This window comes from Myxine glutinosa, chromosome 11 (genome assembly GCF_964187855.1).
Source record: "Myxine glutinosa chromosome 11, kmMyxGlut1.1, whole genome shotgun sequence".
Lineage (NCBI taxonomy): Eukaryota > Metazoa > Chordata > Myxini > Myxiniformes > Myxinidae > Myxine > Myxine glutinosa.
The window spans coordinates 35,408,481-35,431,839 of record NC_136271.1 but is presented as its reverse complement, the minus strand read 5'-3'; the positions used below and the strand labels follow the sequence as shown (position 1 = coordinate 35,431,839).

General features: G+C 49.0%; 2 protein-coding genes and 2 long non-coding RNA genes across 8 annotated transcripts in view; 2 read left to right on the top strand and 2 right to left on the bottom strand.

The window, feature by feature from the left end:
• MTMR9 (myotubularin related protein 9) overlaps positions 1–11,758 on the top strand; it is a 41,746-nt gene extending 29,988 nt beyond the window's left edge. For all 5 annotated transcript variants that reach the window (XM_068100185.2, XM_068100186.2, XM_068100183.2 and 2 more), the window contains 6 exons: positions 414–634; positions 3,904–4,065; positions 4,614–4,755; positions 6,436–6,653; positions 8,631–8,782; positions 10,298–11,758. In XM_068100185.2, coding sequence (XP_067956286.2) covers positions 414–634; positions 3,904–4,065; positions 4,614–4,755; positions 6,436–6,653; positions 8,631–8,782; positions 10,298–10,452 — 1,050 coding nt within the window. In that variant the 3' untranslated portion in view covers positions 10,453–11,758. The remainder of the gene's footprint in view (positions 1–413; positions 635–3,903; positions 4,066–4,613; positions 4,756–6,435; positions 6,654–8,630; positions 8,783–10,297) is intronic.
• Positions 4,198–10,302, bottom strand: LOC137414673 (uncharacterized). The gene is made up of 2 exons (XR_010981923.2): positions 10,163–10,302; positions 4,198–4,824 (listed from the first exon to the last, which is right to left on the bottom strand). It is a non-coding gene; the product is annotated as an uncharacterized LOC137414673 (long non-coding RNA).
• LOC137418093 (uncharacterized) lies at positions 11,356–14,987 on the bottom strand. Its single transcript, XR_010982560.1, has 3 exons — positions 14,848–14,987; positions 13,188–13,225; positions 11,356–11,419 (listed from the first exon to the last, which is right to left on the bottom strand). It is a non-coding gene; the product is annotated as an uncharacterized LOC137418093 (long non-coding RNA).
• LOC137418092 (L-threonine 3-dehydrogenase, mitochondrial-like) overlaps positions 13,900–23,359 on the top strand; it is a 51,381-nt gene continuing 41,921 nt past the window's right edge. Inside the window, exon 1 of the mRNA XM_068104055.2 lies at positions 13,900–14,023. The gene's annotated coding sequence lies outside the window, so the exon portion shown is untranslated. The remainder of the gene's footprint in view (positions 14,024–23,359) is intronic.

Below are 23,359 nucleotides of genomic sequence, written 5' to 3'. Positions count from 1 at the left end.
GCCCTTTCGTCATTCTTGTCGTTCGTAATGGCGGCCCTTTTTAGTTGAAATAAAACAGAAGGGAAAAATCAAAGGAGGCAATACATACTGGGAATTTTTAATCTTACGCCCTATTTAACTAACACAAAAACCACCCTCCATGTGGTGACATTATGCTCTTAACCTGAACATTTACCCTGCTTATGTACATCGAGGTGGGCTTCTTCTTTGCGTCACACGGTCCATGCTAAGCTAAACCATCTGACCTTTCCTGAGGTATTTCATCTCTACCCCCACAAACGTAACAATACTTTGCACACTTGGTTTTTCACACACACCTTCAAGGTTTATTTGCACTATTCCCACCGAGAGACACCACTCCCATCCTTCTTCGCTAATGTCTAAGTGGAAAGCTGGTTGTCTTTCTGTCGCAGGCCTTGCTACGCTGTGGGCAGCCATTAATTGGTGCGGTAATGCGGCGGTGCAAGGAAGATGAGCGGTTAGTCAATGCGGCACTGGGCACAAGTGGGAAGCGAGGCTACATCCTCGACACTCGTTCTCCACAAGTTGCGCAGCAGGCGAAGACTCGCGGTGGTGGATTTGAACCTGATGCACATTATCCGCAATGGAGGCGTATCCACAGGTCCATTGAAAGGTGATACTTTATCCTCAAGTCTTTTTTATGTCCATATAAGGTTTATAAGGTCCATGTAGAGGATTATACCATCCGGGGAAGTGTTGTCCACAGTAGATTCCATTCGTTGGGATTGGTCCACCCCCAGTCTGCTGGAGATGGCATATTTGGGGCTACTTCCAGCCAAGATTTGGCGAAGCTATTTGGGGCTAAGAAGTTGCCCACAGCAGTGTCTATCTTGATAGACAGCTCTGTGCATGTGATGCACCAGACCATCCTTGGTAGGAGGGATTTTGTCCATCCCCCGTCATCTCTTGACGAACAGCTCGCAACGTGCCTCGTTGATTTCCTCTAAACTGCTTGTTCGCTCGTATAGTAAAACTGTGAAGTGCTCCAGGACTGCACTGTCTTCTGCTGTTAGTCTTGGCCAAAAATATTGGCACCCTTGCACTTTTTTCAAATAATACACCATTTCTTCCAGAAAATTGTTGAAATAAAAAAACATTTTGGTATCCACATATGTATTTCCTTGGTTCGCAGTGGAACAAAACAAAAAAAGCTGTAAAAAAAAACTACTACATCTTAGCTTGTTCCACACAGAAATCCAAAAATGGCCCGGACAATATTATTGGCACCTTTTTGAAGTTCTTGGAAGTAATTCCATTTCAAGCAGGTGATTCTCCTTTACTTTGGAATTGAACCCACCTGTGGTGAGTTGTAGGTGCTTGCAATATAAAAATCCCTCATTCAACCAGTTTGAATAGAGAAAAGGAGTCATTCTGCTGTTTTGTGTCACTGTGTGTACCGCAATGAGCATGGAGAAAAGAAAGAAAACCAGAGAATTGTCTGAGGAGGTCAGACACAAGATTGTGGCCAAGCATGGACAAGCTCAAGGTTACAAGTCCATCTCCAGAGACCTTGATGTTCCTGTGTCCACCGTACACAATGTTACCAGGAAGTTTAAGGTCCCATGGTACTGTAGCTAACCTCCCTGAACATGGCCGCAAGAGAAAACTTGATAGAAGATTGCAGCGAAAGATTGTTCGGATGGTAGAGAAAGCACCTCGATCAACTGCCAAACAGATTCAAGGTGACCTTCAGACACAAGGTACGAGAGTTTCCACTCGAACCATCCATCGCCAACTCAATGAAAGGGGGTTCTATGGTAGGAGACCCAGGAGGACCCCACTTCTGAGAGAGAGACATAAGAAAGCCCGACTGGGGTTTGCCAAACCCCACCTGAACAAGCCAAAATCCTCCTGGGAGAATGTCCTGTGGGCAGATGAGACTAAATTAGAGCTTTTTGGTAAAGCACATCATCTCTGTTTACAGAAAACAAAATGAAGCCTTCAAAGAAAAGAACGTCTTCTCTACAGTCAAACATGGAGGAGGTTCAGTGAGGTTTTGAGGTTGCTGGGCTGCCTCTGGCACTGGATGCCTTGAATGTTTGCATGGCATCATGAAATCAGCAGATTAGCAAGGCATTTTGGAGCACAATGTTCAACCCAGTGTCAGAAAGCTGGGTCTCCGTCGAAGGTCATGGGTCTTGCAGCAGGACAATGACCCCAAACACATTTCAAAAAGCACCCAGGAATGGTTCAAGACAAAACGCTGGACTGTTCTGAAGTGACCAGCAATGAGTCCAGATCTAAATCCCATTGAACACATGTAGGGAGATCTGAAAAGAGCATTTGGGAGAAGGCACCCTATAAATCTGGGAGAACTGGAGCAGTTTGCAAGAAGAGTGGGCCAAACTGCCAATAGAGAGATGTAGGAAGCTCATTCATGGCTATAGGAAGCGCTTCACTGCACATTTGCCCTTATTTTTCGCTACCAAATATTAAGTCTTGGGTGTCAATAATTTTGTCAATGCCATTTCTTTTTATTTTCTAATTTAAAAGGATATATTAAGTTCTGAATCAAAAACAAAGGTTCTGTAATATTAACAGTTGCCTGGTGTTGTGTACCCCGGTTTAGAATAGGTACACTGTATCCCTGCGCATCGTAAGAGGCGACCAAGGGTTGGCACCAGGAAGGGCATCCGGCCATAAAAACATTGCCTCAAACAGGGAACCATGATTGTCATGGGGCCCGCAAGGCTAACCCCCGCTCTAGTGGGGAAAATGGCCTAAAACGATCATTCATTCATTCATTCATTGTAATATTAACAGTGAAATAAAGAATTGTGGAGACAAAATACTTTCGTCAATTACAACTTATTTTCAGACAAAATTGTGAGTTATTTTTAAAAAGTGCAAGGGTGTCAATATTTTTAGCCACGACTGTATATGCAGTGGTGCATCAGAAACTGCACAAAAGGCTCTGGTAGGAGTTTGGCCATTGCGCCGGAGATAGTTTGCCTACTTTTCTCGAAGGACACCATGGGATCTTTAATGTCCACCAACTAATGCTGGCAGGCAGGACGCCCGTTTAACGTTCATCCAAAGGACAGCACTCGCATTGATGAATCGGTGCCTCTGAAACGCTGGGATGACAGTTTATAGCTGGGTTGAGATTCAAACCCAGGCTTGACCGCTTAGTGAGTGTGCATACCTCTTGGCCATCTTGTCAGCCCAGTGCTGAAGTGTGATGGCTGCTTGCAGTCCCTGCCAATCTGCCTGAGTGACCTGCCAGACTCGCCGGCACTGAAGCAGCTTTCTGAATTGCCAGAGTATTGTGCAGCATAATGTGGCATCATCTGCAAAGTGGAAAATCAACTCCACCCCCTCCTCCCCCCCAACAACCTCCATTATATTTTGCCTTGAGAAATAATTTTATTTTATCATCCTGTACCTTGATGGACATATTCAGAAACATCTTGGAGGTCTTTTCTGAAAATATTTGGACAGTTAAAGATTGAGGTAGGGGTTCGTTATTGCACATCTTGGCAATAAAAAAAACCATGCAGTCAACTATTACAATTGTTATAACTCATATTTGCAGCATTTTGGCAGATAAGCAAGTCTCTGCATATCAAGCATGGATAATCTGGCGAGAATTTCATTGATAAGTTCTGAAAAAGTATGTAAATTTGAAAAGGAATTACTAGCACATGGGTAGACAATACAAAAATTAACACAGTATGTGGGATTTGAATCTGGGATCTCAATTGTGAATTTTGTGCTGATCAGAACGACAAACAGGACAACCTACATTTACTGGTGTAACCAAAGTGCTTTGTGATAATCACTAACAGAACAGGTTGCGAACCTTTAATGATCTGTAAATCTGATTATCAACCATGAATTGATCGCATTTCATTTTGTTCCTACATGATTCACTGTGCGTAGGCCGCAGGGGCTGCAGGAGAGCTTCGTGAAACTGCTTGAGGCGTGCAACGACACCAGCGCCGGGGTCGATCGCTGGCTCGGCCGTCTCGATGCGTGCAATTGGCTGGGCCATGTTAAGGATGTGCTGACGACGGCCTGTGTCGCTGCTCAGTGTCTCGATCGGTTTGTCCATTTGGAAAACGCTTCCCTTTCCCTTCCTTTGACGGTACACTTTTATTTGCATCCCAGAGCATACCATCCTTTTCTTTATTATTTGATTTTGTTTCTCGCATCAAACGACTCTTGGAACATCAAAGCAAATGAGGGGGTTTATAAAGCAACTGGTCATCTGGGGGTTATAGAGCAAATGGGTGGGAGTGGGGGAGGAGTTATGAAGCAAATAGGTGGGGAGAGGGAAGGTTATGGTTTAAAAAAAACATGATATAAGGCTCGTAGTGGAACTTCTGCACACACATGTACATACAGATTGAGATATGAGACACAGCACAGGATTGTTAGACGAGATAAACACAGCTACTGAGCTTGGGGAAGTCCAGTCATTTCCTGGGACACTCTGGGGTACCAGCGACGCCACAACAATGTCTCCGCCTTTATTACTGCACTCAGCGGGGCATTTCCTAAGGAGGAATTTCCTCCTCACCATGGATTTATTTGTATGTGTGGCCTGTGTGCACTGTGAGCTTTTGGATATGTATTGTGTTTGCTTGCAGTGAAGGAACAGTTGTTCTCGTACACGGCAATGAAGGAACTGACTCAACATTACAGGTCACTGCACTAGCTCAGCTAATACTGCATCCCGAGGTTCGGAGTCTTCGAGGGTTCCTCACACTGCTGGAGCGTGAATGGCTACAGGTACCAGAGCATTGCACTTTTGGGTTATTGGAATCGTACTTGACAAGTGGTCCTGTGTTGGGGTGTGATCTGAGAGGCAAGGGGAGGGGTTGGGGGAGGGGGTGGGAGAGGGGGATTTGATTACAGTACAAGTGACTGATCAAAAAAAGAATACAATAATGCATGTCTGCAATATTATAAAAGCTATATGAACATTGGACAAAACAACAAGTATTTATTACTTCAGTACTGAAAACTAACACAACTAACAGTAGTATGAAGAACTGGTCTTTTCCTGAAGGCTGGTGTCGATCTGTATCATCAGACAGGTAGAAAAATATAAACTATAACGGCACTTGGAAGAGAGCATACCTCCGCCAGGCTGAATAGTTTATGTTTTGCATCCCACTGATAGGCCAGATCTTCATTCGGACCTGAACCAAAATCGAATTGGCTCGTTCTTGTCACCTAACCAACTCGTCCACAACTTTTTAAAATATCATGTAATATATATCTCTTTTCGAGCCTGGTGTTGGCTTAGCGGTTAGGGTGCCGGCTTGGGATCCTAGGATCCTGGGTTCGAATCCTGATCGATTGCTGAATTAACGCCAAGGGGGTTGACTCAGCCTGTCATCCTTCCGAGGTCGGCAAATTGAGTACCAGCTTGCTGGGATGAATGATCCCGGTGTGTACCCCGATTTAGAATAGGTACACCGTATCCCTGCGCATCGTAAGAGGCGACCAAGGGTTGGTGTCAGGAAGGGCATCCGGCCATAAAAACATTGCCTCAAACAGGGAACCATGATTGTCATGGGGCCCGCAAGGCTAACCCCTGCTCTAGCGGGGAAAATGGCCTTAAAACGATCATTCATTCATTCATTCATATATCTCTTTTCGCCAGATCTCTCAATGGTGAAGAATTACTTAGAAAATTAAATAAATCTCGTATCCGACTCAATATTCAGATCTTCACCAAAATCGAATCAATTTGTCCTTGTCAGACACACAACCTGTCCACCAAGTTTCTTACAAATCCGTCCACAACTTTTTGAGATATCTTGCTATGTAACATTTTTGGCCCTATCACTCAATGGTGAAGAATCACTTTTAAAATTCTAGTAGCCAGATCCGAATCCGGATCTTCACCAACATCTATTCATTTCGTCCTTGTCACATACGCTACATCTCTGCCACATTTCGTCTGAATCCGTCCACAACTTTTTGAGCTATCTTGTTCACAGACAGACAGACAGACAGACAGGGGTGAAACCATTACCTCCATCCACCTTTGGTGGTGTCGGCAATGAAATCAACAAAACGTTGAGCTCAGCTCCGCCTAACAGTTAACACTCAAAACATAAGCTCCTTGCTTCCCACCGGGGTTGGCAAACATCAGTCACCATTTTGTTCATTTCATCTATTCATATAACACAACTAACAGTCAGTGATTCAGAAAGACCTCTGCACAAAACACCTTAATGTAAGAAATCCTCTAATGTCGAAATAACTGAGCCACAGAGACAAAACTGGGTGGAGATTTAGATCAGATGCATGTTTCGTTCCAATGGACTCGGTCATTGACCACTTGGTAAATTATCCACTTAAATGAGAGAGTATTTTTAGCATTCGTTTTTCCTGCAGATCAACGTTTTTGAATCCAGGATATGATCTCTGAAATAATATCCGTTTTTTTTTTGCCAGGCTGGTCACCCATTCCAGGAGCGTTGCACTCGTTCGGCTTATTCCACCAAGACGCGCCATCAGGCACCCAGCTTCCTGCTCTTCTTGGATTGTTGTCACCAGTTACTTCTGCAATTCCCTTGCTCCTTTGCGTTCTCTGAAGAACTCCTTATCTGCCTCTTTGAGCACTCTTACGCCTCTCAGTTTGGCACCTTCCTCGGAAGCAACGAGCAAGAGAGGTGAGCTCGGGAGGTAAGGGTGGGCCTGACGGTCATGAAGTCGTATTGCCCTACCATTGAAGATGCGGACATTTGTGATCAAAAGCAGTTAAGTCGAAATGCTTGCTTGATTGTTATCTTTATCTCAAGTTTACATTGCTATAATCGATTTTTTAAATTTCTTGATGTGTCTACAACAACAACACAACATGCATTTTAAGGCCATTTTCCCTGCTAGAGCGGGGGTTAGCCTTGCGGGTCCCCATGACAATCTTCTCCATCTTGCCCTATTTTCTGCATCTCTCCTTGTTAACCCCCTTGCCCGCATTTCTTCTTCCACCATCTTTGGCCAAGTCTTTCTCGGTCTTCCCCGTCCTCTACTTCCTTCTACATTCATTTCCATCACTCTTCTCAACCAGTCACTTTCATCCTTCCTCAACACATGACCAAACCATCTCAACCTGTTCCTCTTCATAACATCAATCACAGGCTCTATTCCCATCATTTTTCGCAATACATAATTTGTCTTCCTCTCTCTCAACGATACTCCGCACATCCATCGAACCATTTGCATTTCCACCCTTTCCAACCTTCGTTGCTGCTCTACGTTCTTTACCCATGTCTCGCTCCCATAAATCATAACACTTCTCACACATGCAGCATACACCTTTCCCTTCAGCTTCAACGACACTCCCCTCCTCATCAGCACGCCACTCAGTTCCCGAAACTTCTTCCATGCACATCTCACTCCAGCAACCGTTGCCGAGTCTGATCCACCTTCTCCATTCAGCATGTCTCCGAGGTAGCAAAATGTTTTCACACCTTCCAGCTTCACGCCGTCTCCAAGATCCAACTCAACATTTCCTCCATCTGCAGCTCCCTCTGTGCACACCTTACATTTGAATGTAGCTGCCACACTGGTTAATGACCCTCTCAGACCACTACATTTTTGATGAACCCACTCAGCGCACATTGTACATTGAATGGAGTTCACTCCGACACCCTTCCTACACACAGCACAGGGCCACTTCCCAGTTCTTTCCACCTCACCACATGCTTTACCACTTGCCATCACCTTCGTCTTTCCGATATTCACCTTCAGACCTTTTGTCTCCATACATTCCTTCCACTTGTTCATCTTTTCCTTCAGTCCATCCATACTTTCCGCAATCAACACCAGATCATCTGCATACAACAACTCCCACGGTAAACCCTCCTTTACGTTCTGAGCCAGCACCTCCATCACAGCTACAAATAGTAGTGGACTTAGTACCGACCCCTGATGCACTCCCACCTTCACCTCAAACTCACCACTGTTCCCGTCCTTCGTCCTTACAGCTGTGCACGCTCTTTTGTACATTGCCATCACTACTCTGATCAACCATTCCTGATCTGAACTCTGATCAACCACCAGAAGTCTCACAGACACATTGATGTGTCTGTAAGAACATATTCCATAACTGAGACGTGCTGGCTGTGAGTCTCCCATTATGACTTGGCCATCTTGTACAACAGGTTTATTTTTGCTAAAGTATCTTCAGAAGATACTCAAGACATGAGTAAAAGTCTCTTGGTCCATCATGCCTGTGCTATATCCTACTTAATACAACTGTGAATACGAAACTAATGGTGAAATTGATTGTCCTTTTCTTTTCCTTTTAATATTTTTTCCTTTTTACCTGTTTATATGGAAAAGGAAAATTAACAAAACTTCCCAGTTTGAAGAAAATGCTCTGAGGTTTGCTTTGGCTTCTTTGTTATTCCCAATAATACCTTTTCAATTTCATCATGTTATTTGTCTTGTTGTTTGAAGATTATGCTTCTGTAACTGTTTCTATTTAAAAGGCACCCCTTGCCAGCTGTATCTTGTTGGATAGAATGCTTGCTTGAGCATCCGGCCTCGGGGTTTGCACTAGAGAAATGGGTTAACCTCATCGTAAAGACACCAGCAAGATCTTGGTATCCACATGCTCAGTGTAACTCAATGTTTACTTACAGGAAACAGCTGAAGCTTCAGCACAAAACCGTGTCCTTGTGGTCCTGGATTAACCAACCAACCGTGCAGCCACGATACCTGAACCCACTTTATGAACCCAACAGTCGTGTCATTTGGCCTTCGGTGGCTCCACAGAGCCTGCACTTTTGGGAAGGTGGGCCAAGCTCAATGTACTATTACTTCTGATTACCATGGTCTCTGTATAGTTTGCAGTCTGGTTCTCATGTTGAGAGAAAGAAAGGTGATTTACAAACCAGGAAGTAGTTACGTAGACACATACTTAGGAGCATATTACATCTACACATGATCACTTTTTCGATTTTTATCACTCGGTGTGCTGGCGCAAGGCTAATCATAACACCCATGGACTAGTAAAGGTTACAAGTGGCTAGTCCCGGATCTGCTTGAAAATACTTTTCAAATCTAACTATTTCTGGCTCTTGTCAATCACATTGTGCCGAGGGTAATAATCTGCACCCTGTTCGTTTGGCTTAGCGGTTAGGGTGATGGCTTGGGATCCTAGGATCCTGGGTTCGAATCCTGGTCATCGCTGAATTAATGGCAGGGGGGTTGACTCAGCCTGTCATCCTTCCGAGGTCGGCAAATTGAGTACCAGCTTGCTGGGATGAATGATCCCGGTGTGTACCCTGATTTAGAATAGGTACACCGTATCCCTGCGCATCGTAAGAGGCGACTAAGGGTTGGCGCCAGGAAGGGCATCCGGTCATAAAAAAAAACTAAAAAAAAAACTGCCTCAAAACAGGGAACCATGATTGTAATGGGGCCCGCAAGGCTAACCCCCGCTGTAGCGGGGAAAAATAGCCTTAAAACGATCATTCATATTCATTCATTCATTCATTCCTGTTCGGCAAGTGTAGTCTACTTCTACCTGTAGCCTAGGATTCTCCTTAATAGTAAATGTAATGCAGTGTAGACCACCGGACTGAGGATCAGCAATGCAGATCATCACAAGCCTTCACAGAGACCAGTATTCCATCGAGTCGAACAAATAGCTTTGTCTTTGGATGGCCGTGTTAACCTGTTTGGCATTCCTAATTAATCTGTAACTCATGATGCTGAGATCCCAGCTTCAAATTCCTTGTGCTGTTGATTTGTCCTTTGTCTGCTAACGTCCTGACAACACTTTTAGAAGTGTAATGATGTCTCCTCATGTCCAAGTCCTGCATGGTCTGCAAGTACAGGCTCCAATGTGAGCATTCTTCAATGAAAAAGAAGGAAGAGGTTTTGATGACGTCTAGAGAAGAGTTGAATGATAGAATGGGAATGAGGTTGGAAGGGATGGGGGAGAGGGGAAGAGGAGATGCACAAGATCCATGGCTCTTGTTGTTTATACACATTACAATGAGAAATGAAGATCCAAAATGAATTGAAGGTAGAAATTTTACAAAAGCTGCTAAAGCACGGATTTCAAAGGGGTCACAGATGGCAAGTTTGAATGGACAGTGATATTGTGTTATAATTTCATAAAATCACAGCATGAAGTACATTTCGTACAAAGATACCACAGAAGTACCAGTGGGTTACAGTGAGGTGCTGCCAGCCAGGGGGTAATGCCAAGCCTTCGATGAGTAAAGAGAGCACAGCGAGGTGGCCGAATGTCATATTCTTTGCTCAAGGCCATCTCGTTGAGGAATAATTTCATTTCCAGGTGCGTTCCTGCGTTGGTGCCGCGGTGCAGCGGAATCGGAACGGGCACGGGAGGAGACCCGGCATCTGGCAACCAAACATACACATCTGCAGGCACGAGTTTGGGCTCTACGGGAACAACTCGCGGAGCTAGAGAGGAACGATCCCGGGCCATGAGCCGCGCGGCGCCGCTTTATAGAGGCAAGACCTCAGAATAATTGCTCCCCACGTTTTGATTTGTTTTCCAAATACTAGTTTTGCACACTGCAGTTTTTAGTAGGTCACAGTGAATGTACGTCATGGTTATCCGAGGGGTTTGTTATGTTTATCCTTTGAAAACCAAAAGTCTGATGTTGCTTTGCATAATCAGTATCCCATGCTCTCTTGGAGTTTGTTTATTTGGCCTCCTGACCCAGCTTTTATTCATATTAAAGTGCCGATAGGTTCCATTATTCGTGATGAGGTCAAATGAGGATTCACCGAAGCAACATTAGTTAATCATCCCAAATTTACAAAAACTATAAATTATTTAGAGTAATAACATTTTATTTTCCGCTGCTAATTAACGCCATTGTACAACCTTGTTATCCATTGTGCATAAGCATAGCCAGTTAACTCTCCGGGATGGTTTATTAGCCCACAGTTTTCATTCGAGCAACAAATCGACTTTTTTGATATATTAATAAAATGCATTTTGCTTATTTTGCAGGAAGTAGTCCTTTCTTACAGATGTTTGAAATGATTTCTACATTATTGTGAAATGAAGCCAAAGGTAAACGTGCCCATGGTGGCGCGGAGATGGTCAACTAATAGTGCAAGTTTAAATTAAATTAAAGTATTTTTTTTAAACAATTAAAAGTGGAGCTGTTTATTATTGGTATTAAAAAAATTAATAATAAACAGCTCCTCTCCCCTTTGCCACCAAACATCATGTCAACACTTCTTTATGATCTCTGACTCGAGCATGAATTATATTGCTACGATGGCGTGAGAGGAGCTGAACAAGGCAGGTGTATTTAATGCCTCCTCTCCACAAGCAAATTCTGAACTCTTCTTGCCAAATATGTACACGTAACTCACCAGAATTGTGCAACAGCCGATTCCAAATCGAGCAAGGTCTCTCCACCGAACCTGCTGGTTCATCCTGCAAATGTGAAATGTGGATTCGGTTAAATCCTGAACTCGTTTAGCGCTTGCTAGTTAAAATATTACGTCCTGCAGATGTCTGAATCAATATTGGATGTGCAATGTTATTGTTATTATTATCATGAAAATGAAAGATATGATAGATGTGGACACAGTTACTTTGTCCATGTCTACAAAACATGTTGAAAATATGGAAAATGTTTCTGAGATAGAAATCCTTTTGTTTTGCCTTTTTACTGGTTTGTGTTGTTCAAAAGAATCGTGATATCAAGATTGTTTTTGATTGGATGTTAAACATTAGCTGTGCCTCCCAAATTCAATAAAGCCCTATAAAGTATCACCGTCTCGGATGATTTTGTACCGGTATCAAGTGCTCGCAAATATTGCATCTCTAAAAAGCTTCCCATCCGCCCACCCCATCAATTCTTCTTTGAAATTTTCGAATATGTAAAATGTTTCTTTGTTTTACTACCTGGAACATCATCTGTGTCTATCTAATCTTACTATAATTCACCAAATGTCCGTCTCTGTCTGTCTGTCCGTCCGTCCGTTCCCAGGTACCGCAAAAACGGCTGAACCGATCGCAACGATATTTTGGGTGGGTATTCCTGGGACCCCTTGGAGTAAAATAGGCTGTATTGTTTTTCCAATTTTTCCAATTTTCCAGTTTTTCCAAACACGATGGAATAATATTTACCGATATGAACATTGATGTGGCTTTTATTGAAATTCTACAAATACTGTTTAGATTTTGATGAGAATTATCAACCTGCCGCGAATGCGGAAGTGGACAGATTACGAAATGTGCGGGTTTGATAATATCCCAATACAACCATCATTCAATCGTAATGTTAAATCGTTAAACGTTAATCGTGTTAATCGTTTTGTTAAAGTATCAATTGATGATTGGAATTGAGTGAATACAATTACGATTTTGAATTTGTAATTGTATTCACCCAACCGTACGGAACTTCACATCAGGCAGGATTATATATTTGTTTATGTCACGAATGTTGTTAAAAGTTTATTTTTTATATTAATGTTATTTAATTTGTGATTGGAGTTATGCTGTTTGGAATGAAAAAAGAGATATCGAGTTCAAGTGAATGATGGAATGCCGTGACGGTTTTACGTTCTAAGTGTGATATTCGCGGATCGCCATATGCAGATTTGCCATTGACTAGGAATGGAACACACGTACCTGTTTGTTTGCGAACGGGTACGTTTTTCATGGAAGTCCTTCACAAACTTGCTGTCCATGTCTGATGTGGTGTCTGATGTGACGTCTGAAGGTGCTACAGGAATGTGGAATTCATTAGTTTCATGCTTTAGCATTCGCCGTTTCTGCATTGTCCGTTTGCTTCTGACCTCCCACCCGTGCGTGGCACAGGTATCTCACTAGTTGCTTTAATTTGCATTGTCCTTTCAAACATCCCACCATAGTCGATGAGTAGTGTATGTCCATTTACTATCTGTTCTTCTGTCAGCTTTGAGTGGCCCAATGGGCTGTACTTAAGATTTCATTTCTCCCATTAAATGGAAGATGTGACATGCTGCAGCACCTAAATCCTGGTACGACACCAGAACACAAGTGTCTTTATTATGCAAAGGTCAGGTGACTGAGGGTGAAACGACAACAAACAGTGGGACACGAGTTGAACACAATAATCAAGAGAATGAATGAACAGGGAAGAGAGGGGAGGGGAGCAAACACAGTAATCTGCAAGTATTAGGTGTACCGGAAAGTAATGTCGTTTTTAGCTCACCTGGAACGAAGTTCAGGTGGTTCGGGGTGTAGATGGGTCTGGGACAGGGCACGAGATGATCACGGGCAACATTCTTAGATTGGATTTATAACACATGAGACAATAACTACAAGTTACTATAAAATAACTATAAGGCAAGACTATAAAATAAATATGGCGTCCTCCCACGGATGAACGTCAAACTTGGTGTGCCGTCTGCCAACATGAGATTGTGGACATTAAAGATCCCACGGTGTCCTTCGTAAAGAGCAGAGGAGGGAGTTATCAAAAGCACCATTTTTAAAAAAAATGACATTATTGTCACCTCCACATGAATGTCAAGCCTGGCCAGCCGGTTCGTGAAAGTCTTGGGCCAAAAACGGTCCCCAGCGGACCCACAAAGAAAGTGGGGGATATTGTGGGTCGTTGAAGAAATATAAGTAGTAGTAGTAGTAGTAGTAGTAGTAGTCATAGTAATAGTAGTAATAATAGTGGAAGTAATAATAGTAATAGTAGTAGTAGTAGTAGTAATAATAGTAATAGTAGTAGTAGTAGTAGTAATAATCGTAGTGTAGTAGTAGTAATAGTAATAGTAGTAATAATAGTGGAAGTAATAATAGTAATAGTAGTAGTAGTAATAATCGTAGTAGTAGTGTTGTAGCCTAGTACTCAGAGTAGTGTAGAACTGGCAAGCTCACCAGCTGAAAACAAGCACGTTGCCGGAGTCAACGCATGACGTCAGAGCCAGGCCCTCCAATACCCCCCGCCCCTCATTCACCAGAGACATCCAGCGCCTCGTGAGACATTGTTCACACGTGTGAGCTTTACCTCTACCTGCCTCCTGCATCTACTCCAAGGTGAGTCTGTTCCCACATTATGTCCTCGTGGCGGCTTTGCTCCCCTTTACGCTATTGGATACACACGTGATGACGAGTAATACAAAGTCGGTGTCTATATAATACAGGTTATCGATATATATGAATAATATCAATCCAATCAGAGGAGCTATAGATTTGATGTTATGTCGAGAGGGTGTAACTGTAATGGAGTTATTTCGATATCGGAACGTGTTATGGTTGGTGTTTTCAGGAGACGTGGAATTAATGGAAAGTATTGACGGGTTCATGGGGTTATTGATGAGACAGGTAGCCATAGTCGAATGTGGCTACCTCACCAGATCTCGCTCGGCATCGGGAGCTATATGTCTGCATTGTCTGATGTTTGGTGTGAATATTATATTAATGTAATTAGGGTGAGAGGTGTGTGTTGTACATACACTGAGAACACTATCGATATTTAATGAGGTGACTAATGTAATAAAAGTTCGTTAACATCTTCAATGATGTTTTTGGTGAGGATTTCGGATGCGGAGAATGCGCCGCACGGAGGTGTGCGAGGGGGTTGGTAAATGTGGGGACGCAGCACGGGGGGCGGGGTTATCCGCCCTCAGGCACCGCTCATCCGACAATGCGACGTCACGTCACGTGTCCGCTCGCAGGGAATAATGGTTAATGGCGGTCGCTCATGGGAAGCGACAATCTCCCCCACACCACACCGAAGGATCACGACACGAGCATTTATTCGTCTATTTTGATTGGAAGCCATTGACCTGTTTGTTAAAATCCGGTTTCAAGACACATGACGCTCCCAGAGGGGAGGATAAGGATTATTCTTGAATTACCTCAAGGGAAACGACGCTGATGAGGAGATAATAATGGACATTCCTGTACTGGAAGCGAGGCCTCTTCATCTCACTCGGAGCAATGACGTCACGTGAAAAGTGTGCACGTGCTTCTGTGACGTTTACCCCTCCAGTCGACGCCTTCAACATCCGACGTCGTCTCGTTCTCATCAATCAATGGATGATCGGTGTCGTTTCGACGATTCTGCAAATACTGACCGCTCACTACTAATGGACACACTCACTGATGCCGTTTACTTGGTGTCCGTGCGTTACTAAACGAAAACCGAATGAACAGACATTTTGGCAATTTTTATCAGACTTAAGTTGCCTGAACTTCCAGAGAAATTAGTGTTTTTCCAGTTTTCCTCAAAAAAGTATTCCTCAATAATGGACTTTCCCGAGTATATTCGTCAAATAAATAAACATATATGCACATACAGTACATTTATTGTGTTCATTATGACATGTTGTGAAACGTCCCCCTCCCCTCCCCCCCCCCCGAACAACCCTTTAAAATGTTCCCAAATTGATCAAATAGTCTGATATTCCAACAAAAACGTATGGGAATGCAGGGTGAGGAACGGAGCACCCTAACCCTACCCGCACAACATGGCGTACTTTCGTGCGTGTACATTGGGCGGTGGATCCATTGGCGTCACTAGGGGGGTGCGGAGGGTTGCGGACCGCACCGGGTGACACTATCAGTATCAGAGGCGGTGACACCAAATTTTTGCAGTGTCAAGGCTTTCCGATCTTGCGATATTTTCAATTGAAAGCGAGTTGGCGAAAGGCATTGATTTCGATGAAGTGATTCACAAGTTCGCAGCTTTGAAGGCCAGGAAAGGAAAGCTCTGAATTAGTCGAGATGTTCAGTAAGTGCTGAAATGCTTGTGTATTTGTTCCTGTTTATTTTTATGGTATTGAAGGAGCTGCGCTCCAACGCGAGTCGAAAGAATTGACGCGACCAAAGACGGAATTCGTCCGAGTTGCTTTATTGAAACAAAACAGCTCAGGTATTCTGACAAGCCCGTTTATCGGGCAGCAATATATATACACATTTATGCCGGGGCGTTTGCCCGGGAAAACCGAGACCGGGCATGCCCGGGTGTCAAGGGCGAGTCCTGGAAAGGCGAGTCTGGACATGCCCGGGCGTCCTGGACACGGCCTGGCAAGTCGAGGCTGGGCGTGCCCGAGCGCTCTGGGCGAGCCCTGGAAAGGCGAGAGCGGGCATGCCCGGACGCTCTGGGCGAGCCCTGGAAAGGCGAGTCTGGACATGCCCGGGCATCCTGGACGCGGCCTGGCAAGTCGAGGCTGGGCGTGCCCGGGCGCTCTGGGCGAGCCCTGGAAAGGCGAGAGCGGGCATGCCCGGGAAAGACGAGACCGGGCGTGCCCGGGAGGTTCGGGCGTGCCCGGGAACAGCGAGTCCGGGCATGCCCAGGAGAGGCGCGTCTGGGCCCGTCCGGACGAGCCCGGCCTGGCGATCGCGCCCTGGCCGCGTCCTGGCAGGTGCAAGGCGATTGTGTACATTCAGCGGGAACCGCTACACACGCCCCTCCAGAATCGACCTGCACCGGCAGGGTCAATTTAAGGGGGGTCCGGATGACCCGGCCGAAGCGACCCCTGGAGGGTCGTGGGGTCCGATCTGGTGGTGGGTGGTCGAGCGGGGGGAACTGTGGACGAGGGGCGGCCTCGCCGCGGAGGAAGGGCCAACCGTGGTGGTCGGTCGACGTCCACATGCGCAGGTTTGAGGCGGTCCACAGAGATCCGGTCCGACCGGCCGCCGACGTCGACGACGAAGGACTTGTCGCCCCGTCGCAGGACCCGGAACGGCCCGTCGTACGGCGGCCGGAGTGGCCCCCGGTGCGCGTCATGACGCACAAAGACGTACTCCGCTGTGCGAAGCGCCGGGGGGACGTAGGACTGGGGGTCACCGTGGCGGGACGTTGGCACGGGGGCAAATCGTCGGGCGGCCTCCTGGAGGTCCGAGCGCTGGTGTGCGGCGGACCAGGGACTGGTAGCGTCGGGCACGAACTCGCCCGGGACGCGGAGCGGCTGGCCGTAGACAAGCTCGGCGGCGGACGCCCGGAGGTCCTCCTTGGGGGCCGTGCGGAGGCCCAAAAGGACCCACGGCAGCCGGTCGGTCCAACCGTCGTCCTGAAGGCCGGCCATGAGTGCGGCCTTCATGGAGCGGTGAAACCGCTTGCACAACCCGTTGACCTGGGGGTGGTAGGCCGTGGTGCGGTGCAGCGTGACCCCAAACGAGTGGGCGACTGTGCCCCAAAGTTCAGACGTGAACTGTGGGCTGCGGTCGGACGAGATGTCCGCCGGTGCGCCGAAGCGCGTGACCCAGGTGGCGATGAACGCCTGCGCCATGTCGGCGGTGGTGGTGGAGGTGAGGGGCACGGCCTCCGGCCACCTGGTGGTCCTGTCCACCATGGTGAGCAGGTGGGTGAACCCCCGCGATGGGGGCAGGGGACCCACCAGGTCCACGTGGACGTGGTCAAAACGCCGTGCAGGCACGGTGAAAGGTGCTAGCGGGGCCTGGGTGTGGCGGTGGACCTTGGCCCGCTGGCAGGCCGTGCAGGCGTTGGCCCAGTCGCGGACGTTCCGTCGAAGGCCGTGCCAGACGAAACGCACCGACACCAGCTTCTGAGAAGCTTTCCAGCCCGGGTGAGAAAGGCCGTGGATGGAGGCGAAGATGCGGCGCTGCCAGGAAACGGGCACGATGGGGCGAGGCTGGCCCTGGGAGACGTCGCAGAGCAGGACGGTGCCCGCGAAGGGGATGTCGGCCAGGCGGAGGCCCGTGTCCGCCGCCCGGAGGGCCTGCACCGAGGCGTCAGTGGTCTGGTCGGCCGCCATGAGCGTGAAGTCCACGCCGAGGTGGACCGCGTTCGCGCTGGCCCGAGAAAGACAGTCGGCCACGGCGTTGTCTTTGCCGGCGACGTGCCGGATGTCCGTGGTGAATTCCGACACGGCGGAGAGGTGGCGCTGCTGGCGGGCCGACCACGGCTCCGTGACTTTGGCCATTGCGTAGACCAACGGCTTGTGGTCGACGAAAGCCGTGAACGGGCGGCCCTCCAGGAGGTGTGTCGGAAATGGCGAACGGCCAGGAATAGACTGAGCAGCTCGCGGTTGAACGTGCTGTATTTTAACTCGTTCGGCCGGAGTTGCCGGCTGAAAAAAGCGAGTGGCTGCCAAACCCCGTCCACCCATTGTTCATGGCCGGCGCCCACCGCGTAGTTGGAGGCGTCCATAGTGAGGGCGATGGGTGCGTTGAGCACCGGGTGAGCCAGCAGCGTTGCGTCGGCGAGGGCCCGTTTTGTGCTCGCGAAGGCCGCGTCCATGGCCGCGGACCAAACGATGTCATGCTTGGCCGGCTTGCCCTGGAGGGCCTCGTAAAGGGGCCGCATGAGCTGAGCAGCGCGGGGCACGAATCGGTGATAAAAATTCACCATGCCGAGGAACTCTTGTAGGGCCTTAATGGAACGGGGATGCGGGAACGTGGTGATGGCCTCGACCTTGGTCGGCAGCGGCACGGCCCCGGTCTTGGTGATGCGGTGGCCCAAAAAGTCAACGGTCGTCTTGCCGAAGTGGCATTTGGCCGGGTTGACAATTAAGCCGTGCTCGCTGAGGCGACCGAACAGTGTTCGGAGGTGGAGGAGGTACTCGGCGCGGGACGTGCTGGCGATGAGGATGTCGTCCAGACAGACGAAAAGAAATGGCAGGTTGCGCAGCACGCCGTCCATTAAGCGCTGGAACGCCTGGGCCGCGTTCTTGAGGCCAAACGGCATCCTCAAAAATTCGAACAGGCCGAACGGCGTGATGACGGCCGTCTTCGGGACGTCGGTCGGCCGCCCGGACAGGTACCTGGTGGTATCCCCGTATCAGGTCAATTTTGGAAAATATGACCCGTCCCGCCAAACGGGCGGAAAAGTCCTGGATGTGTGGGATCGGGTACCTGTCGGGGGTGGTAGCGTCGTTGAGGCGGCAGTAGTCGCCACACGGGTGCCATCCGCCCCCCGGCTTTGGCACGATGTGCAGTGGGGAGGCCCACGCGCTATTGGAGCGCCGCACGATGCAGAGGTGCTCCAACGCGGCGAACTCGGCCTTTGCCACGGCGAGCTTGGCCTGGTCGAGGCGGCGGGCCCTGGTGTAGACCGGCGGGCCCGTAGTGGGTATGTGGTGCTCGATCCCATGCCGCACTGCGACGGCCGAAAACGTCGGCCGCGTGAGGGCCGGGAATTCCGCGAGCAGGCGAGCAAACTCGTTCGCCGTCGGGAGGGCGCACGCCAGTTCAGTCGGCGCGGAGCTGCTCATCGTGCACGCCAGGGAGCTGAAGGTCTCGGCGTTGACAAGGCGACGTCGTTTGACGTCGACCAGCAGCCCGTGCGCGCAGAGGAAGTCGGCGCCCAGCAAAGCCATGGGGACGCAGGCGGTCACAAAGGTCCACTGAAAGCGCTGGCTGCCGAAGCAGAGGGTGACGTCGCGCGGGCCGAAAGTGCGTATGGCCGAGCCATTAGCAGCGACCAAAGAGGGGCCGCAAACGGCGTCCCGCCTGTCCTGCTCGGAGGCGGGTATGACGCTCAGTTGGGCGCCGGTGTCACAAAGGAAACGCCGCCCGGACGCTTTGTCCCGAATAAAAAGCAAGTTGCCCGAGTGGCCGGCGCTCATGGCTGGGAATGAACGCCGGCCCGGCCGTTTCCCGACTTGCCGAAAGTGCACGGGGGTCGGCACGTCCGAGCCTTGTGTCCGAACCTGGCGTGGTAATAACACCACACCTGGTCAGGTGGAGGCCCCGGCCGTCGTGTCGGAAGCGGTCGGCGCGGCGTGGCGGCCGCCAGTTGCACCGGCAGTTCGGCCTCCAACCGCGCAGGGCGCTCGGGCGTCGTGGGCGTCGCCTCGGACGGCGGCAGGCTACAGGTAGCCGCGCCGACGTGTTGGCCCGCCGAGGAGATCTTATCGGCTTCCCTGGCGAGGGCGCGGGGATCGGTAATCGACGTGCCAGCCAGGGCGAGGCGTACCGGGTGAGGCAGCTGGCGAAGGAACAGCTCGCGGAACAGAAAATCCGGAGAGTGCTCACCGAGCAACGAGAGCATATAGTCCATGCGCTCAGACGGGCGCATGTCGCCGAGCTCGGGCAGGTCGAGCAGGCGCCGTGCGCGTGCCACCGGTGAGAGGGCGAAAGCGTCGAGGGGGAGCATCTTCAGCGCGTCATACTTGTCAGCAGCCGGCGGGTGCTCGAGGAGGCTCAGGGCGCGGGCCGCGGTGGCGGAACCGAGCGCTGCCACGACGTGGTGGAAGCGGGTGTCGTTCGCGGTGATGCCTCGCAGGGCGAACTGGGAGTCCGCCTGGGCGAACCAAACAGCCGCGTGAGCCTCCCAGAAGGTAGACAGTTTAAGAGTCACTGCCGTGTCCATGTCGGTAGGTCACCAGTGAAGGAGCTGCGCTCCAACGCGAGTCGAAAGAATTGACGCGACCAAAGACGGAATTAGTCCGAGTTGCTTTATTGAAACAAAACAGCTCAGGTATTCTGACAAGCCCGTTTATCGGGCAGCAATATATATACACATTTATGCCGGGGCGTTTGCCCGGGAAAACCGAGACCGGGCATGCCCGGGTGTCAAGGGCGAGTCCTGGAAAGGCGAGTCTGGACATGCCCGGGCGTCCTGGACGCGGCCTGGCAAGTCGAGGCTGGGCGTGCTCGAGTGCTCTGGGCGAGCCCTGGAAAGGCAAGAGCGGGCATGCCCGGACGCTCTGGGCAAGCCCTGGAAAGGCGAGTCTGGACATGCCCGGGCGTCCTGGACGTGGCCTGGCAAGTCGAGGCTGGGCGTGCCCAGGCGCTCTGGGCGAGCCCTGGAAAGGCGAGAGCGGGCATGCCCGGGAAAGACGAGACCGAGCGTGCCCGGGAGGTTCGGGCGTGCCCGGGAACAGCGAGTCCGGGCATGCCCAGGAGAGGTGCGTCTGGGCCCGTCCGGACGAGCCCGGCCTGGCGATCGCGCCCTGGCCGCGTCCTGGCAGGTGCAAGGCGATTGTGTACATTCAGCGGGAACCGCTACAGTATTATTATATTTATGAGTATATTTCCATATGCATTTGTCTACAAGTTCTACATTATTTGGGCCGTTATTGATTATGCAAACCTAATCCATTAATGCATCTCATCTAACAATAAAGTTTAACGTTAAAATCAACATAATTTTGATGTAGTTCTTAAACGTTTTTACTTCGAATTCTATTGTTTTCTTACCGAATTTTCACTTTAACCACATGGAACTATGTAAATGTAAATACATTTAGGCTGTGCGTATGATATTGTAATTTAAAGGTGTAATTTTAATTTTGCTAGTTTGCCATTTGTTACGTGTTCCTCCCCGACCTCCTGGTCTCGGTATACCCCCGAAACCCGCGAGGAATCATGGCAGAAAAATATATATTTCCGTGTCGAAATCAATAAGGAAACAACACCAATGATTACGAACAAACCAATAATATATATTATAAATCACACAGGAATAACATTACCACCAATGACAATTAAGAGTGCACTCTCTATTCCATCAGCTAGCATGCATAAAGTAACTCACAGTGTTCCAAGTGAGTGGAAAGAACCTTCCCCAATGTCTCTATATTCCCGTCTTCGAGCTCAGAGTTGGTCCCCTCCAGTGATCAATGGAACGATGTCGACTCGAAACCAGAATCTCGTTCCGAGGGCAGGCAAAGAAACGCCGCCCAAAACGGCACCAAGGCGCACGCGACCCAAAGCGGAGAAAAAGGTCACGTGGTTAAAGTGGCACAAAAGCAGACTCACGGCGACTGGGAAATCCAAAGGCCCCCTCCAGGTACGAACTTTCACTGTTCACGGTCGGCGAGCCGCAAAGTAATCGTCAGAAGCCTCGGTGCACACACACACCACAGATACGTCTGAACGCGGTGGAAACGGTTGACGAAGCAAGGAAAGTTTGCTCGACGCGCGAAGCGCACGAGTCAAAATGGCGGACGGCTCGTACTTGAGATGTAATCACACGACGATGGTTCCTCTGAATCCAACGCCAACCTGACACGCAGGTTTGATCAGTCACAGCGATAACAACTTTATCACGGCATCCCTTTCTAGGAAACCCAAAGTTCACTCTTGTCTCTTGCTCGACACCGTTCGATCCAGAACGCAAAGCAACCAGCTTCTTCTCCGACTTTTCTCACTGCCTCCTCCTCTTCATCACCTCCTTGTCTTCCGGTTCGGGTTCCTGTATCATTTTAAGGTAACCTTTTTAACTTTTAATAACTGTTCATAAACAATAAACCTTTGGAAGACAATAATAGTACATAGAATCAGAAATCTTTCAAGTGGAGGAAAACCACAACAGCGGAAGTGACGAATCCGTAACACATTACATTCAATGTGACAACTATTGCCATTACATTCAATGATATACGGGAATTACGATTTCCAATTAACATTAGTACAAAAAACATTACTAAGGATTCTGTATGGTCTGGTATGGGAGAAAGGTCCATGTAGTCAGGTTCACGATGTTTTTTCGTTCAAAATTTTTGGAGATTAGCAAAACTATACATTTTTGGAATATTCAGAGCTTGAGGAATCCAAAAATTAATGTTGGCATTTGCGTAGACACCTTTGCGAAAATGACACTCAGGACAGTGATGAAGATCTGTAAAAGCATATTCCTGAACGGTATAGATCTAGCAGATCCTGTGTATAGAACTTATAGTTCAATCTGATACTAACAAAGCTGCTTTCTTGCTTTATAAACCCATACCTATAACTTCAAAGGACTTGCAATATCATGTATTATATAATACTAAAGCGCGGCGTTACGCGCGCTGCTTGTGAGCAAGGAGGACGCGGACAAGCGGTAACATATAAACGTCTTTATTGTAAGAGCTCACTGTAACACTGTACCGCTCCGGGCTGGGCGCCCGGTGTATATCATGAGGCCACGCCTACCCCTCGGGCGTGGCCACCGCCCACTTGGTGCGCGGAATGATGTCACCACGCCAGTGGGCTTTTGTGTCCGCAACACGTGCCCCCCCAGAATTCCCGCGCACCTGGAGGGCCAGTTTGCGGGGCAGACGAATGACCCGGCCGAAGCGCCCCCTGGCGATCGGCGGCGTCCGGGGTGCAGGGATGCCAGGTGGGATGCCCCTGGCTGCCCCTGGGATGGGTGCAGGACCAGGGGGCGGCGTGGCGGCGGGGCTGGGCGGTGCCGGGGGTCCGCCCGCAGGAGGGCGGCCCCGACGTGGGGGTCGGGCCACTGGCGGTGGATGGTCCACATCGAGGTGGGCCGGCTTGAGGCGGTCTACCGAAACGCGGTCAGGAGTACCGCCGATGTCCAGGGTGAAGTGCTTCGCCCCGGTCTCCAGCACGCGGAAAGGCCCGTCGTACGGGGGCCGCAGTGGTGTCCGATGGGCATCGTGGCGGACGAAGACGTACTCCGCCGTGCGAAGCTCAGGGGCGACGTGCATCGGTGGGTGCCCGTGGCATGCCGTT